The sequence below is a fragment of the Anas acuta genome, chromosome 10 (genome assembly GCF_963932015.1).
Source record: "Anas acuta chromosome 10, bAnaAcu1.1, whole genome shotgun sequence".
NCBI lineage: Eukaryota > Metazoa > Chordata > Aves > Anseriformes > Anatidae > Anas > Anas acuta.
The window spans coordinates 13,735,716-13,750,276 of NC_088988.1; the positions used below are offsets into that span (position 1 = coordinate 13,735,716).

The window sequence follows — 14,561 nt, forward strand, 5'->3', positions numbered from 1 at the left end:
GGTTAGAGAAGAGAATGAAATGCCAAATCCTAAGTGAGCTGTTGTGCACACCTTCATAAAAACCTGAGTTGTTGTTGGCAGAGACCCAAAGCTAGGAATAACAAAAGCAGATTCAGAGAGGGAGAGGGAGTACTTGGGGGGAAAAGTATGTAAAACTGGGAGGATATTGTGGTTGCTCCTTCATGGGTAGGGTAAAATAGGACAAACAACTGTCAAGGTCATCAGTAACAAAACTGTATAGAACTGCAGTCATGTGCTGCTAATTGAGATGGATGCGTTAGAATCAAATCCTCAGAATGTCTGAGAATTCAGAGTAGTGTCTGCTCCTGAACAAGTTGTACTGTGAAAGGTATTCCGGGAAGATATGAGAGTGATGATTAGGGTATGTGGTGTAAGAAACCATAAAGCTGTGCACTTATCACCAAGATGAGATTTTATATCAGTGAGTCAGTTCTTAACGTAATTCTTGATTTTATTCTCTAGCTGGATAGCTTGGTGATGACTGGAAAATTTTCAAAATAGCAGTCAGATACCGTAACAATAGCTATAGTACTTTTATTTTTCCCACCAGGATTTCTCCAGTGATTTGCCTTCGGGAATACATTCGCAGCTAGTGTCCTGTGTGAGTCAAAGCAGAAATGAAAAGCCTCAAGTGAAATGCTATTTTTGCTGGTGACAAGTGCTTGTTAAATCTGCTTCTGGTCAAGTTAGTCATCAAGACACCTGCTTTGATTACTCGCCTTGCTGTTTTACAAATTTATACTTTCTGATGATTGAGTCAGATTTGTATTTGGTTATGATACTAATAATTTGCGTTACACAGTTATAACTGAACCTTCTCTTTTAAAGCAAACCAAATAATCTCACCGGTTTACAGGCCACATGGCTTTTTGAAGGCTTAACTGTTACACCAGTAACAGAAAAACAATCAGCCTGTGGTTGCGAATGTGTTTGGCGGAAGCAGTGGAAGGTAGGTGGGTAGGTATGGAGAGTAACCAAGTAGAAGAGTAAATAACAAGGAGGACCGGCAACAACTGGGGAGCTGAACTTGCTTTCATTTTTCCTTGCAGTTTGGGGCACGCTCATCTGTGAAAACTGTGTGGATCCCTCTCTGCTAATTACTTTAATTCAGGTGGGGATGCCTCATAGCACTCCAGTTAAGCTCAGAAATAGCAGTTTCTAGAAAGTTGGAAAGTTTTAGTCCAACTAGAAGTGTGAAATTTGAGGGCATGTGATATGACACGAGATAAGATGTTGGCTCATGTATAAACTTGATAAAATACATAGTGGCTAAACATCTTTAGAGTGTGTTTTTTCTGAAATACTGAGGGGAAAATAAATCAGAAGGCATTCAGCTAAATGGATTGAGGATCTCATATTATTTAAAAGAACACAGTCTCTATTTCAGTATGAAAAAAGCTAAAACATTAATAGGAGTTGGAGGTAAATGATGTAATACGGTTTGGTAAATGATTTGTGTGCCATTTCTGTAGAAGATACTTTTCTATTGGTTGAAAATAACCTTTATCCTTTTAAAATATTTAAAACTATTGAAGTTAGGCAGTGTCAAGCCAGGTTTCCTATACTGCAGTATACGGATGTCAGCTAATTAATAAAGGAGGAGTATGATTATTAAGTTTTCCATCCAGGAGAGTGTTCCTCTAACTGCATGAACAAAACTTTGTGTGTTTGTATGTTACTAGATGCAGAGATACATTAATTGCATACTGTTCTATCATAAATGGCTGAAGCATACGCTGGAGGTTTAATGAGTTTGCAGTGTAGGTTGGCTTCCATATAGGACTGCTCTGTGAATAGATTTCTTATAATATACACTGTATAATAATATACGCTATATAACGTGCCTCATCCTGAATTACTGCTATTAACAGTTTATTCTTGTACTAGTAAATGTTATGAGCAGTAACTTTTTGAGAGGCATGGGAGAACTTCCTGGACCCTTGAGAAGCAGGTGGTTCTTTTCCAAAAAGTCAATTCTGAAGCAAAGGAGAATGTTTGCTTTGCTTCTGTTCTCTTAGGTACTCCTAAATACACTCACTAGTGGAGAAATTTGGACTGGAACTACTGTGTTTTTTCATGGACAGCTTGCACTCTTAGATAATGCCAAGAAATGAGGCAGTGGGAAATGGGAACAGAGTTTCTTGGAGCAGATGGGTGGGAAGTCAAACTGTATTATGAAATATAAACCAGCAGTTAGATGAAGGGGATTTTGGAGTAAGTATGTCTTCGTATTGCCCTTGGTTAAGAGTCCACAGTGTGTTAATAGAACATGCAGTCATGTTACCGGATCACTCATAACTTACCTGTGGAGGAATAATGATTTGATTAGTTTGTTAGTACTGCAGCAAACCTATGTTCATGCTTCAAACTTCCAGCTTGGTCTTAAAATGCTTTTTCTTTTTTATGTTACCTCATTTTGGTTCTGTCTGTTCTTTTGTCCTTTTTCAACCTCACAGTTCCCAAATTCTGTTCTTCCTACCTTTTTTCCCCCTCTGTTTTTCTGAAAGGCAGAAATTCCTTTCTTTGTTTAAGTTATACTGGAATTTGTGTCTTACTGTCTGTATATTGTTTTTTTTTGTTTGTTTGTTTAACTATGCATGGATTTCCCTTTGTGGAAAAACATATGAAATAACAAAAGGGGGTTTCACATCGGGTAAAAGGTGAAAAGAAGCTTTGATGATAAAGTTATAGGATAAAAAAATTTATAATGATTTCATCTGTCTGTTTTGCTTTAGATTGTGATTTGGAGTGGTGGAGAATTCATAGCCTTTCCACAATGGGAGAAAGGACAGATTGTGCTAAGTCTCATAGCTCACTGGCTGAATACAGCCCCATCAATAAATCAGACAAGACCGATCCCAATGACAACTCTGAAATGCAGGATGGAAACCAAAATACAATGCAACTGAAGAAAGAAATATCTCTGATAAATGGGATAAGCCTTATAGTAGGCAACATGATTGGTTCAGGTATCTTTGTCTCTCCCAAAGGAGTTCTCATCTACAGCAAATCTTATGGATTGTCTCTAGTAATTTGGGCAATTGGAGGGATCTTTTCAGTCTTTGGAGCTCTCTGCTATGCTGAACTTGGAACCACTATTACAAAGTCAGGAGCCAGCTATGCATACATCTTGGAGTCTTTTGGGAGCTTCATTGCTTTTATTCGTTTGTGGACCTCACTCCTAATTGTTGAGCCAACGAGCCAGGCGGTTATTGCAATCACTTTTGCTAACTACATAGTTCAACCTTTCTTCCCATCTTGTGATCCTCCGTACATTGCTTGTCGGCTCATAGCAGCTGCTTGTGAATGTAAGTATTTCTTGAAACTTATTATGCTATTTTTTTTATCTACAGTTGAGCTTTATTTTGTTACATACTGAAACAATTTGAGTTACAGTAACGAAAACAACAATTTCCAGTCGATGAATAATTTAAAAGTATTATTCTGTGAATTGACATTTTCTCATTCAGAACCAGTGTTTAACTCTTCCAAGTTGACTTAACATGGGAAAAACAAAGAAAAAAAGTTGGTTTTCCTTCGAGAGGTAGGTTAAATCCAACCCCAAGGTACTCTTGGTGTGGTCTAAGAGTTGTTGCAGAATAGCTCTTATGCTATGAATTCTGCTGTAACGTATTTTTCAATAACTCCTCAATGTAGACATGCTGAAGTAATTACTCTCATAGGGTTTCAGGAGATCATTAGGTCAAGATTATTCTTCATGCCTGTGATTAACAATAGCACCAAGAAGCTGTACCTGTTGTGAAGAGTTTTGAGGAGGAAATGTTTGTAATCAGATACCTTCTTGGGCTGTCAACAAAGACGAACAACATCAAACTGTCCGTGTGCTTCAGATCAGGACTGTTCTCCATTGAAGGAATGAAAATCTATGATTGTGCTGCGTGTGTCTTGATTTTAGGTATTTCTATCGAGAGTGTTTCTATACATATTTTTAATTTCCAGTACACAGTCAAAAATATCTTTCAGCAAGTCTACAAGGCAGTCCTTCATCAGGTATTGTGCAGTCTCATCATGTGCTGTGGAGCCTGCCCACGCTGTCAACTTGAGGAGTTATTATTATAAAGCTAATAGGTCACTTACATGCTACAGAAGGGTGATGTGCTGCTCCTACTTGCCTCCTTTCTGAGGCAACAGGGAGCCTGTAAAGTAGCTGTAATGTTCCTTGTGCAGTTGTCTGTGTGTGCTTCAAATATTTGACCTCTATAATTAGTTGTAAACACTATAGCTCCCCTTTCAATTTTGTGGATTAATTTGTTATTGTTGGGAAAGCACTAATGTGGGCAAAAGGGTCCAAGTAGCGGGGAGAACAGTCACAGACTTCTTCCAAAAATATGTGTGAGCTTACTCAGCTCTACTCCTTTGCTCTCCTCCCCCCGTCCCAAATGTGGACCACATTTTGTTGTGACAGCTTCAGGGCAGAAATGAGGGACCTGTAACATCATGTTCACATTCCTTAACCAGATACTGTCCCAAGGTGTCCTGGCACAGGTTTGTTGCTAATAGAGGAAATTTAGCACTTTTTTTTTTTTTTTCTAAGTGGAGGCAAGGTCACCACCATGGGGATGAAAGACTGACTTCAACAGTTTGTTTTGTGGTTTAAATGCCTGTTCTGCCCTCTTTAGGCTTCAGTGCTGAGACTCACCCCTGCTCTTCAACTTCATGTAGCTGTTGCTGCTAAAACCTACGCTTCTCCCTGGCAGGGCTGTGTCAGTCCTCACCCATGGATAAGGTTAAAACTTTATTAATGAAGCTGCTGGGAGTAGAAACCTGAACACTGGTTAGGTATAGCTTATATACCAAACCCGGGATTGTTGTGGTGTTATTTTTTTGTTGTTGTTTTTAACTGTAGTGATAATACTAGATCTTACGTGAGATCCATCTTGGTGTTACACAGCACGGCTTTGTCATTCATTTTGGAAACAGGGGTAGCACCTGGCACTGCAGACCTAAACTTGGGAGTTCTCAGCAACTTCAAGAAGCTAAATTACGTAATTTTTGAGGATTAATAATAAATTTATATTTTAATTTGATATTCTAAAAAATTGAGGGAAACATGAAAGTATATTTTTAGTAAGAGAGAGGACATCGCTTATTCAGATTCTTGTTTGTCTTCTTTTGTTGATTTCATTTTCAAAGATACCAGAGACAGCATAGCATTTCACCTGGAGACCAAACACTAACTCAGTGAAGTAAGAGTTAATAACAGTTGCTCCCAATTGAAAGTTGCTTAAAATTATTTTAATGTTCAGATACACCCTGTGAGCAACTACTCCATGGATAATACCGGTCATTACCACTGAACAGCAGAGACCAAGCAGAGTTGTTTTTTTCCCAAGGGTTCTTTGGGAGCTGGCAGTCCTGACTTTTGAAATTTGATACAACTGTTTTTGTTCCCCTCATCTTGCCAAGGTCTGTGGAATCTTGTTCAGCCGTTCGACTTAGCCAGATTTTCTAGTATGCTAGTAGCAGTAATGAGATCATTACCTTCCTTTTGTTATCGTTTAAATGATTACTCTTTTTTTTGGTAACTGTGTTAAGTGCATTTATATCTTAATAGTACCACATTTTTCTTGGATTATGGGAGAGGAAATAATTCATCACGTCTCTTCATTTAATTTTGATTTGCTAATATCTTCTTACTCAAGTTGAATTTTTACGTGTATGCACTTTAATAATACATAGTACAAGAAACTTGTACAGAAATGAAAACTACAGTGCAAGATAACCACACTTTTACTAGCTAGTGGAAGCATTGAGAATTGGAGAAAATAGTTAAGCTTTGGGATTGAAATCAATACTGTAATGATAATCTAGATAAGAGAAATATTCCTTCACTAAGTGTTTCATAGAATAAATGACGCTGAAGGTACTGAATCCTGGTGAATATTCAGTATTTGAGTACAGGCAAAGATTGTCTGGCTGCCTCTCCACTTGATAATGCAAAGTGTTGAGAGTCACAGGAACAATGTATTTGAACAGTAGCTTGAAAAGTCTTTCTAGGGGAAGTTGATCATATGAGTAAGTTTAGTCAGCCCATTAGGCAAATGCTTGTGAAATCTGGTAGTCTCCCTTCAGTTCCCATTTCAGTCTTGTGAAATAGGTCTGACACTGATCTATTTGGGGCTAGAGGGAGGAATGTACTTTAAATACATGTTACCACCAATTTTTAAAAATCATAGAATCCTAGCATGGTTTGGGTTGAAATTAAAGGAACATCTAGTTCCAAACCCCTGCCATAATGTTGCGTTAGATTTAGGCCATGTTGTCTGGTCAGATCCGTTCTAGCCTCGTGTTAATACAGTATAATCGAACTGGACAAGAATAATGAGTTGTTTGGGACCCTGTGCAGTATTTTAAATAATCTGTGGATGTTGAACTGATCCCCAGACTAACAAGGAAGAGGAAAAAACCTTTTAAAGCACTATTTAAAATGTTTACCTAAAGAGATTTCTAGGTAATCTTTCATTTAGCAGAACAGTATTGGTAAATTGAACCTAATAGTTTCATATTAGTAGTTTCTTTAGCTTTGGTATAGCTGCAGAATGCATCTGTTGAGGGGTAACATGAGAAAATGTTTTTGTAATCAGAGGACCACTGATGTGGGGGAGGTCTTTCCTTCCCTCTTTTGAAATGGTATGTATTATGAGCCTTCAGCATATCAATTTCCTGCTGTTCTGTTTGAACCAGTTTTCACTACCAGTGTACCGTGACACTGCTTAGGTTAACCAAACTATTAGTGTAACAGGTAAGTGCACATTAGGATTATCCTTGAAAATCTCTGGAAAATGAATTAAATTGAATATTGTTCCAATTGTCTTCTCATTTTTCTCTTTTTTTCTTTTCCACCCTCCTCCCCTCCCCCCACCTTCCCTCTAGGTCTTCTAACGTTTATAAACTGTGCCTACGTTAAATGGGGAACACGAGTGCAGGATATATTTACTTACGCTAAAGTTGCTGCTCTTATTGCCATCATCGTAACTGGAGTTGTTAAAATATGCCAGGGTAAGCATCTAAACTTAAAGCAAAGGTTCGTGCTTATCAGTTAAACTGAAACAGGGGTCTAGAGACTGTAAAACACCTCTTTATATGTGTTATCAGATGTCTTAGTACAAGCATAATACAGCCACTATGAAACCATTAATGTTAAGTATTATCCTGATTTTATATCACAGGTAGCAATCCTATCTCAGTTGACTTTGAGCTAAGTAAAAGAAAAGTGATTGCTCAGCCATGTTGTGCAATTTATTGCCCAGAGTATGGAATAATAAGGGAAATGAAAGCAGCAAAGCACAGCGCTAGCAAAATAAGACATGTGAGGAGAGAGCTGTAAATTCCTATGAAAGAAATCTCTAAGGTCAACTGAGCGTTGTTTTTGCAAAATGAATTTTGTGCACGTCTGAAAGTGATTGAACCTAAAGTAAAAATAGATTTTTAAGAAGGTGTAAGCAGATTTGTGTAACAGGAGCTGCCCCACCCCCCCTTTTTCTTCTTCCTCCTCAAATCCTGAGCTCTGTTACAGCTTTTGAAAATTAAAAAGTTGCTGTCGTTGAGGATTTTGTGTGTTAGGCATTGTGCCTTCACGTTCAAGGAGAAGAGTTCAGAATACTAAGTTTTATTCTTACCCTTTTCTTTGGGGAGGATTTATTGGTGTGCTAGCTTAAAAATAAAAATTATCCTGCTTTTAAAGCTGCCACGCTTTTATTTTTCCTGTCTATCTGGCAATTTGTGTCCTTTGCTCTAAGCAGTTATTGTTGAAAGTCCACGAACAAAGTAATTACTGTGAATGGAACAAGAACATGCATACGTGAGCACCTCATCCCTCAGCAGGTCTGCCCCATCTCTTGTTTTCTAGATACTGAGCTTGTTTCCCTGCCTACTTCCTTGACAGTGTCACCATTCTCTGTTCCTGAGTCAGCAGTTACTCTGCCTACATCTGTGCCAAGGGAATAGCAATGTCCAGTTAGGATAAAAAGCAGGGAAGAGAAAGATGAAAAGATAGGCTAGAGGCCTCAAATACTTGCCTCTTCAGCTTTGATGAAGTCTAAACATTTCAGGATGCATAGCGCAGGGCACATTTTCGAATTGCTTAATAAGTCACCTTATTATGTAAAATAAACTGAATGTATAAAACTGCCTCAATGAGTATATTTTGACCTGCTTGAAGTCAACAGATTGACTTGCTAATAGTCACAGAATCACAGAATTTCTAGGTTGGAAGAGACCTCAAGATCATTGAGTCCAAGCTCTGACCTAACACTAACAGTCCTCACTAAACCATATCCCTAAGCTCTACATCTAAATGTCTTTTAAATACCTCCAGGGATGGTAACTCCACCACCTCCCTGGGCAGCCCGTTCCAATGTCTAACAACCCTTTCGGTAAAGAAGTTCTTCCTAAGATCCAACCTAAAACTCCCCTGGCACAACTTAAGCCCATTCCCCCTCGTCCTGTCACCAGGCACGTGGGAGAACAGACCAACCCCCACCTCACTACAGCCTCCTTTAAGGTACCTGTAAAAGGTACCTTTAAGGTACCTGTAGTCAAAAGATAACATACATTCTCACAAATACCGGTGCAAAAAATACACTTTCCCTCCTAGCTTGGCAAAATTTAATCTCAACAATACTTTATGTTCTGTTTATTGTCTATTTTCGGTAGCTAAAGCTTAGATACCTGCTTTTATGTGTATTTAGTCATAGTTATCTAAAATCCACTATAATCTTTTTTCTATGCATAAGCTAAATGATTGAAAACTTAGATGGCTATATAGCAGGAATGAAAGGATTATTTCATGAATGTTACTCAAAACCATCCTTAGCGTGAGGATAGTCGCTGCCAGCTGTTTGTAGCTCAGTCTGAACTTAATGTTCCTGAATTTTTGTGCCATTATTGGCGGAAAGGTGTTTAGGTAGATCAGTATCATCCAGAGAGCGTAACTTTTAGTAGTTTAAGTACTGTGCTTATTGTCATCGCTGAAGCACAGAGCAGAAACAGAAAAAGGGATTAATAAGCAGCTTTGTAGGATTTAAGGCTTCTGGGTTCTTGTGTTTGTGTGTCACACTGGAAAGAATTACTTGCTCTGTTTTATTTTCCTGTATTTCATTGTGTCTCCTCCACATACAGGATATTCATCGCACTTCGAGAACTCTTTTGAAGGATCCTCTTTTGATATCGGGGACATTTCCCTCGCACTCTATTCTGCATTGTTCTCTTACTCTGGTTGGGATACGCTCAATTTTGTAACTGAAGAGATCAAAAACCCAGAAAGGTAAAAGATGTGAGCTTTCTGAACTTGGATAGTTCCCAGTTGCTCATTTTGTCTTTGTCTTTTGCTAGTGAGTTCTGAACCTACACAGAAATAATTAAAAGTACTCCATACTCAGATGGCAAGGCCATGAACGATCATCAGTCAAGAATTAATAGCTTTAAACTCCATTAAGAGATTAAAAAAAGTTGTAAGAATAGACGAGTCTAGCTGATTGCAGGATGCCATGTTCAGTGCTTGATAAGCTTTCAGTTCAAGTTATTGCATACTACCCATTGCAAAAGGTGTTAATATTGCCGTGTAGCATTTCCATAAATGTAGTCCGTGCAGTGCTTATCGGTGGAATAACTCTGTCTCATATTTAAGAAGGTTATCTTTTCCATGAATTTATGCTGTAAAAGTGTGACTGACTACACTTATCTTCTTCAGTAGTGAGCCTGTAAGCAGACACCTTTATGTTAAAAATAGAATCCCATTTGATTATTTTTGCTTCCTATTATAAGCAACAGCTCAGATTGCTACAAGAGAAAGATAAAGGATGGAAGAGAGTGTTTTTTTAATTCTCCCCTGTGATTTGGCTTTTGCATTTTCTTCTGTGCTATACATTTATTTAACCAGTATGGTTGTCTATTAAAAAGATAAAATTCAAGTATTTTTCACTCCAAAAATAGCAATTTTTAGTCAGACTGAATTTCAGGTTGATGGTGTTCCCTCTGATTGCCATGTAAAGGTTTGTTGTACTTGTAATCAGAAGATATATGTACGTGTTGTTTGCATCAGTCATTTAGTCCTTAAAATGTTTGCTTGTTTGTTTTCTCTGCAGAAAGGGCTTCCCATTCCCATTTGCTATTTATAAGCATTAGTTCCTTACACAACCTTCATTCTTCGTAACAGTGAAGTTCAAATTCCAGCTTTCTACGTTACTCTTGTATTTTTGGGAATAATGAGATATTCCAGACTTCGGTGGAAATATTTTCAAAACCACCGCTTTCTCCCATTGATCCATAGTCTCCTCATGCTTGTCCTGTCAAAGCTGTAATCCACAGGTTAAATCTGAAATTGTCCAGAACTCCCTATTACAAATTTACAGGTTTATTTGTTGGGGGTGATGGTGGTGGTGATAGGGGGAGGAGGACTTTACTGTTTCCACAGAAAAAATTGATGTCTTTTCCATGAGGAAAAACTGAACAGGCAGTGATCTTCAGCCTGGGAAAGAGATTAATTGGGGAAAGAGGAGCATGATAGAGGTATTTAGAACAAACAAAAACAAGCAAAACAAGAGAGGCACAGAGAAAGTATGAAAAAATCACCCCAACCCATCCCACACAAACTGAAGCTGTTGCGTGAAGCTAGCAAGAGCCAGGTTCAAAAGAAAGGGAAGTGGTTTTTCATACAAGGGAGGAATGAGCATGCAGGAAGAGACCAGATGGCTTTTTGGAAGAGAAATTCAAACAAATTTAAGCAAAAGTTTAAAGTATGTTCTTTCAAGAACTCTCATTTCTCAGGAAATATCTGGGTGTTCTCAGAGATTTGCCTGTGATTTATAAACTCCCAGCTTTGGATTAAACCTTACCTATTTACAGCTAAAGTTTGGTTTTCACATCACTCTGTAGTTTTTTTTTTTATATTACTAGCAAACATAGAAAAATATACCACATATAGAGATTCACAACACTGCAGCAATTTTGGATCTCAGCCTTCTGCAGGTAATGATAGAATCATTTAGGTCGGAGAAGACCTTCAAGATCATTAACTAACCATTCACCGGACACTACAAGTCCACTGCTAAACCATGTACCTTTGCACCAATAATAAGCATCCCAATTCATTTATTTTCTGTTGTGATGAGTGCAGATGAGATGATCATGGTTATGCTCTGATTTTAGGTCTCCCTGGTAGAACAAGAGCAGCATTCTCCAGGGTGAATAAGGGCAGAGGCTTGAAGCTCTGAGCCTTTGGGTTCTGTGGTGCTATGGTGATTAACAGTATAGGAAATAATGTAAGGCATGTGAATCTGAAGGCAATAGTCACTGATCTGGAAACTCTGAAGACAGGGCCTTGAAGAGCATTTATTTAGAATCCCCTTTTACAGATAACTTAGGTTTAGAGTTATTGCAATAGATTTCTATTTTGTTCTGGTATTCTGTATTAGAATTTCCAGTTTTGAAAGAAACCCAAGCCTTCCCGAGATACCTATTTTGAAATCTTTATTCTGTCTTCGTATATTTCATCTCTGAGATAAAGGAAGCAAGTAAATAAGGCAGTTCTATTATTAATGGATATTTTTCCTGGGTTGTGGGTTTTCTTTTCTTACGTGTTTTACAGGAACTTGCCGCTGGCCATTGCAGTGTCTATGCCAATTGTGACTGTTATCTACATCATGACCAATGTTGCTTACTATACAGTGCTGGATGTTCGAGCTGTTCTTTCTAGTGATGCTGTGGCAGTGGTAAGTTGAGCATGTAGCATTTTGCTATATAATTCACTTTTCCTATTTTAGAGATGTGTTCCTCAAAGAGGAACAAAGCAGGGAAAAAATCCTTAATTTCTTATAGTACTTCACCAAATACAGAAGAACAGAGACTCACCATAAATAATTTAATTTTAAATAGAAAAGTAGCTAATGAAATTATATATAATAATAATGTATTATCAGATTTATTAAAATAGCACAGATATGACTTGTTAGATTGTTTGCATAATACATTAACTAAACTTGTGCACTTAGAGCTGATTATAAATTAGACTTACTAGTGTGTAATAGTTGACTCTGTTCCTTCATGCTACAGTATTTGGTAAGTTCAGTGTTCTGTTGAGGTAGTCATTGGTGTGATGCATATCTATAGAGCGATATGTTGCATCTTAGCTATGACAAAATTTAGCTTTCTGTCCCCTATTCAGCAACTTACATCAGTCTTCCTAACAATATATTAACTCCAACAACTTGAAGTATTTTTAAATGCATTATTTTTTATATGCACTGAGAGTTCAAATCCAGTTAAAATACATAACCTTCTTAAAACAAAAGCTGGTCAAAATATGCATAATACTTAAAGTTAGTCAATAAACAAAAGTGAAGTTTTTTGTTGTTGTTTTTTGTGCCTTTTTTTTCCCTGTAGCTTAATGGGATGGTTCTGATTACTATGTCATTTAGATTTGAGACACAGAATCTCTTCCTCTTTTTGGTTATTTAAATTGGAGGAAAAGAAGTAGCTTTCTTCCCGTTTAGATTTCCAATTGGCTTCTAAAATTTAAGGAACCAAGCAATGAACAGAGAGAGTTAAATACATCAAAATGAAGGAAATCTCCATTCTGTTCCAGGAAAGGTTTGCTATGATAAAAACTGGCTTAGCCAATCAATGAAGTCTTTTTTTCAAGTATTTAGGCAGACGAATCAGCAAGAACACTTATTTGACTTTCTTTCAAACTAGATAAATATTTGTATTTAACGTAAGCTTTCAAAATAGCGTATGGTAAATGTGAGCTGTAACTTGTTATTCGAAAAGTAATTATGCAGATGTTTATTTCAAAGTGTATTGAAAGTAAATATACATTTTAATTCTTGGCCTCTTTTTAGCTGGAACATGGAAATGCAAAGTTGTCATTATGTTGTTGAAAGCTTGATAAAACACTTCAGAATTAAACACAAGAAGACAAGGATGGAAAATATTTTAATTTTGAATCAGCATATGCAGTGGGGTCTGCAGGAATACGTATTTCTGTTGTAGGCTATGGTATCCCATGTGTATTACCTTCAAATGACTCACAATGGTATTTTTAATTCTTGTCCAGACAAAACTAAAAGACAGTACAAAGTCTGTTGTCCATCTTGACTTCTGGAAAGCAATACACTATTGTTTTTTCTAGCAGGCTTGGAAAATACTTTCCTTTGACAGCAGTGACATTCTCCAGTCCAGCCTATCCCCCAGGAGTACACTGTGCCTACTCCACAGCTCCTGGCTATTCTCATCACAGGTGTACATGGCCATTTGGTAAAGGGGATCAGGCAGACTGGTTCACCTTGGGATTTGGGGGAAGTAATTCACTCAGGGTCCTGTATAGTCTTTGTGGTGGTACTGCAGCATGTGTTGCACTGCAGCAGGCACGGGTACCTGGATAAAGAAGGGATCAGGGATGCCTGAACCTTACTATACAGGTGAAACCCAAGCCAAATCTTGTATGATTTTATCTATACTTCACTTAGTTATTTGATGTGGTTCTGGATTGAAGGTATGTATTTAGTTGTGTGTGTATACATTTCTTTGTAATTTTACATGAAACTGCAACACGCAGAACTGGACAGATCAGGTCTTTCTCTCTCATGGGATGTAAAGAAAGGCCTAGCTGCAACATAAATCCTTAGCCAATGTAACTGCTTGCAGTAATATTGGCTGAACAGGATGTGAATGAGAAAATGCTTGAGATTCCCGGGGTTTTTAGGGGGTTTATGTCTGGTTTAATTTTAATGGAACTTAATAATCAACTTTAGAAGTCTAACATTATGCTTTTTCACTAGATTTCAGGACTGTCAAAAACTTGTACTTCAAAGTTTAGCTAACATTCTCTGTAACGGTGTTCTTGCCAAGCCATATCAGCTGTCAGACAACGTTTTGCTGAGTGCTACTGCTTATAACCATTTTAGGATGAAAAGGTGGAAGGTCAGCTGAAGATTATTACTTGACACATGACTCATTAAAAAAATCCTTCTTGTCGCTGATAAGAATTTAATTGTCCAGTTTTAAGAAACCAGCTTTAAGCTTGATCTACTAATATGTTAGCAATTAATGTGGATCTCTGGAAGAACTGTAGTAGGGTGCAGCAGTTGATGCTGATGATCTGACGTGCACGTTATATATAATACACACATATATATACATGGTAGACAAATACAGTAGGTATGCTCTTGGAGTGTACTGTCCAATTTAGCCCGTTCTAACAGGGAACTTCCCCTTAGCTCTGAGATTGCTGAACAGCATGAACCATAAAGCATAAGTGGCAGTAACTAGGAGAATTGCTGCACAAGTGCACTTGTGGTCCAATTGAAAACACTCGTGTAATGCAATGCATCTATAGTTTTCTAGTAAATAGAGAAGGAGAAAAAAAAAAGGTAATAGTCTGTAATAGCCTGAATGTGAAAACCCTCCTATAATGCAGAAATTGAAAAATCTTCATGGTAGAGAAGTTCCTCTGAGGGGTGGAAGAGAATTGTATCCTCAGTGGAATCTTTTGTGAGACTTCCACCACAAGACTGTGGTCA

The 14,561-nt window shown here is 37.7% G+C and overlaps 1 protein-coding gene across 5 annotated transcripts in view; it reads left to right on the forward strand.

Annotated features, from left to right (window-relative positions):
• SLC7A6 (solute carrier family 7 member 6) overlaps positions 1–14,561 on the forward strand; it is a 30,613-nt gene that overhangs the window by 3,499 nt on the left and 12,553 nt on the right. For 3 of the 5 annotated variants that reach the window (XM_068693478.1, XM_068693482.1, XM_068693481.1), the window contains exons 2-5: positions 2,757–3,329; positions 6,916–7,041; positions 9,163–9,307; positions 11,630–11,753. In XM_068693478.1, coding sequence (XP_068549579.1) covers positions 2,757–3,329; positions 6,916–7,041; positions 9,163–9,307; positions 11,630–11,753 — 968 coding nt within the window. Of the gene's footprint in view, positions 1–930; positions 971–1,070; positions 1,133–2,756; positions 3,330–6,915; positions 7,042–9,162; positions 9,308–11,629; positions 11,754–14,561 lie in introns of those variants that run through there. The other 2 variants (XM_068693483.1, XM_068693479.1) reach the window with 2 other exon arrangements.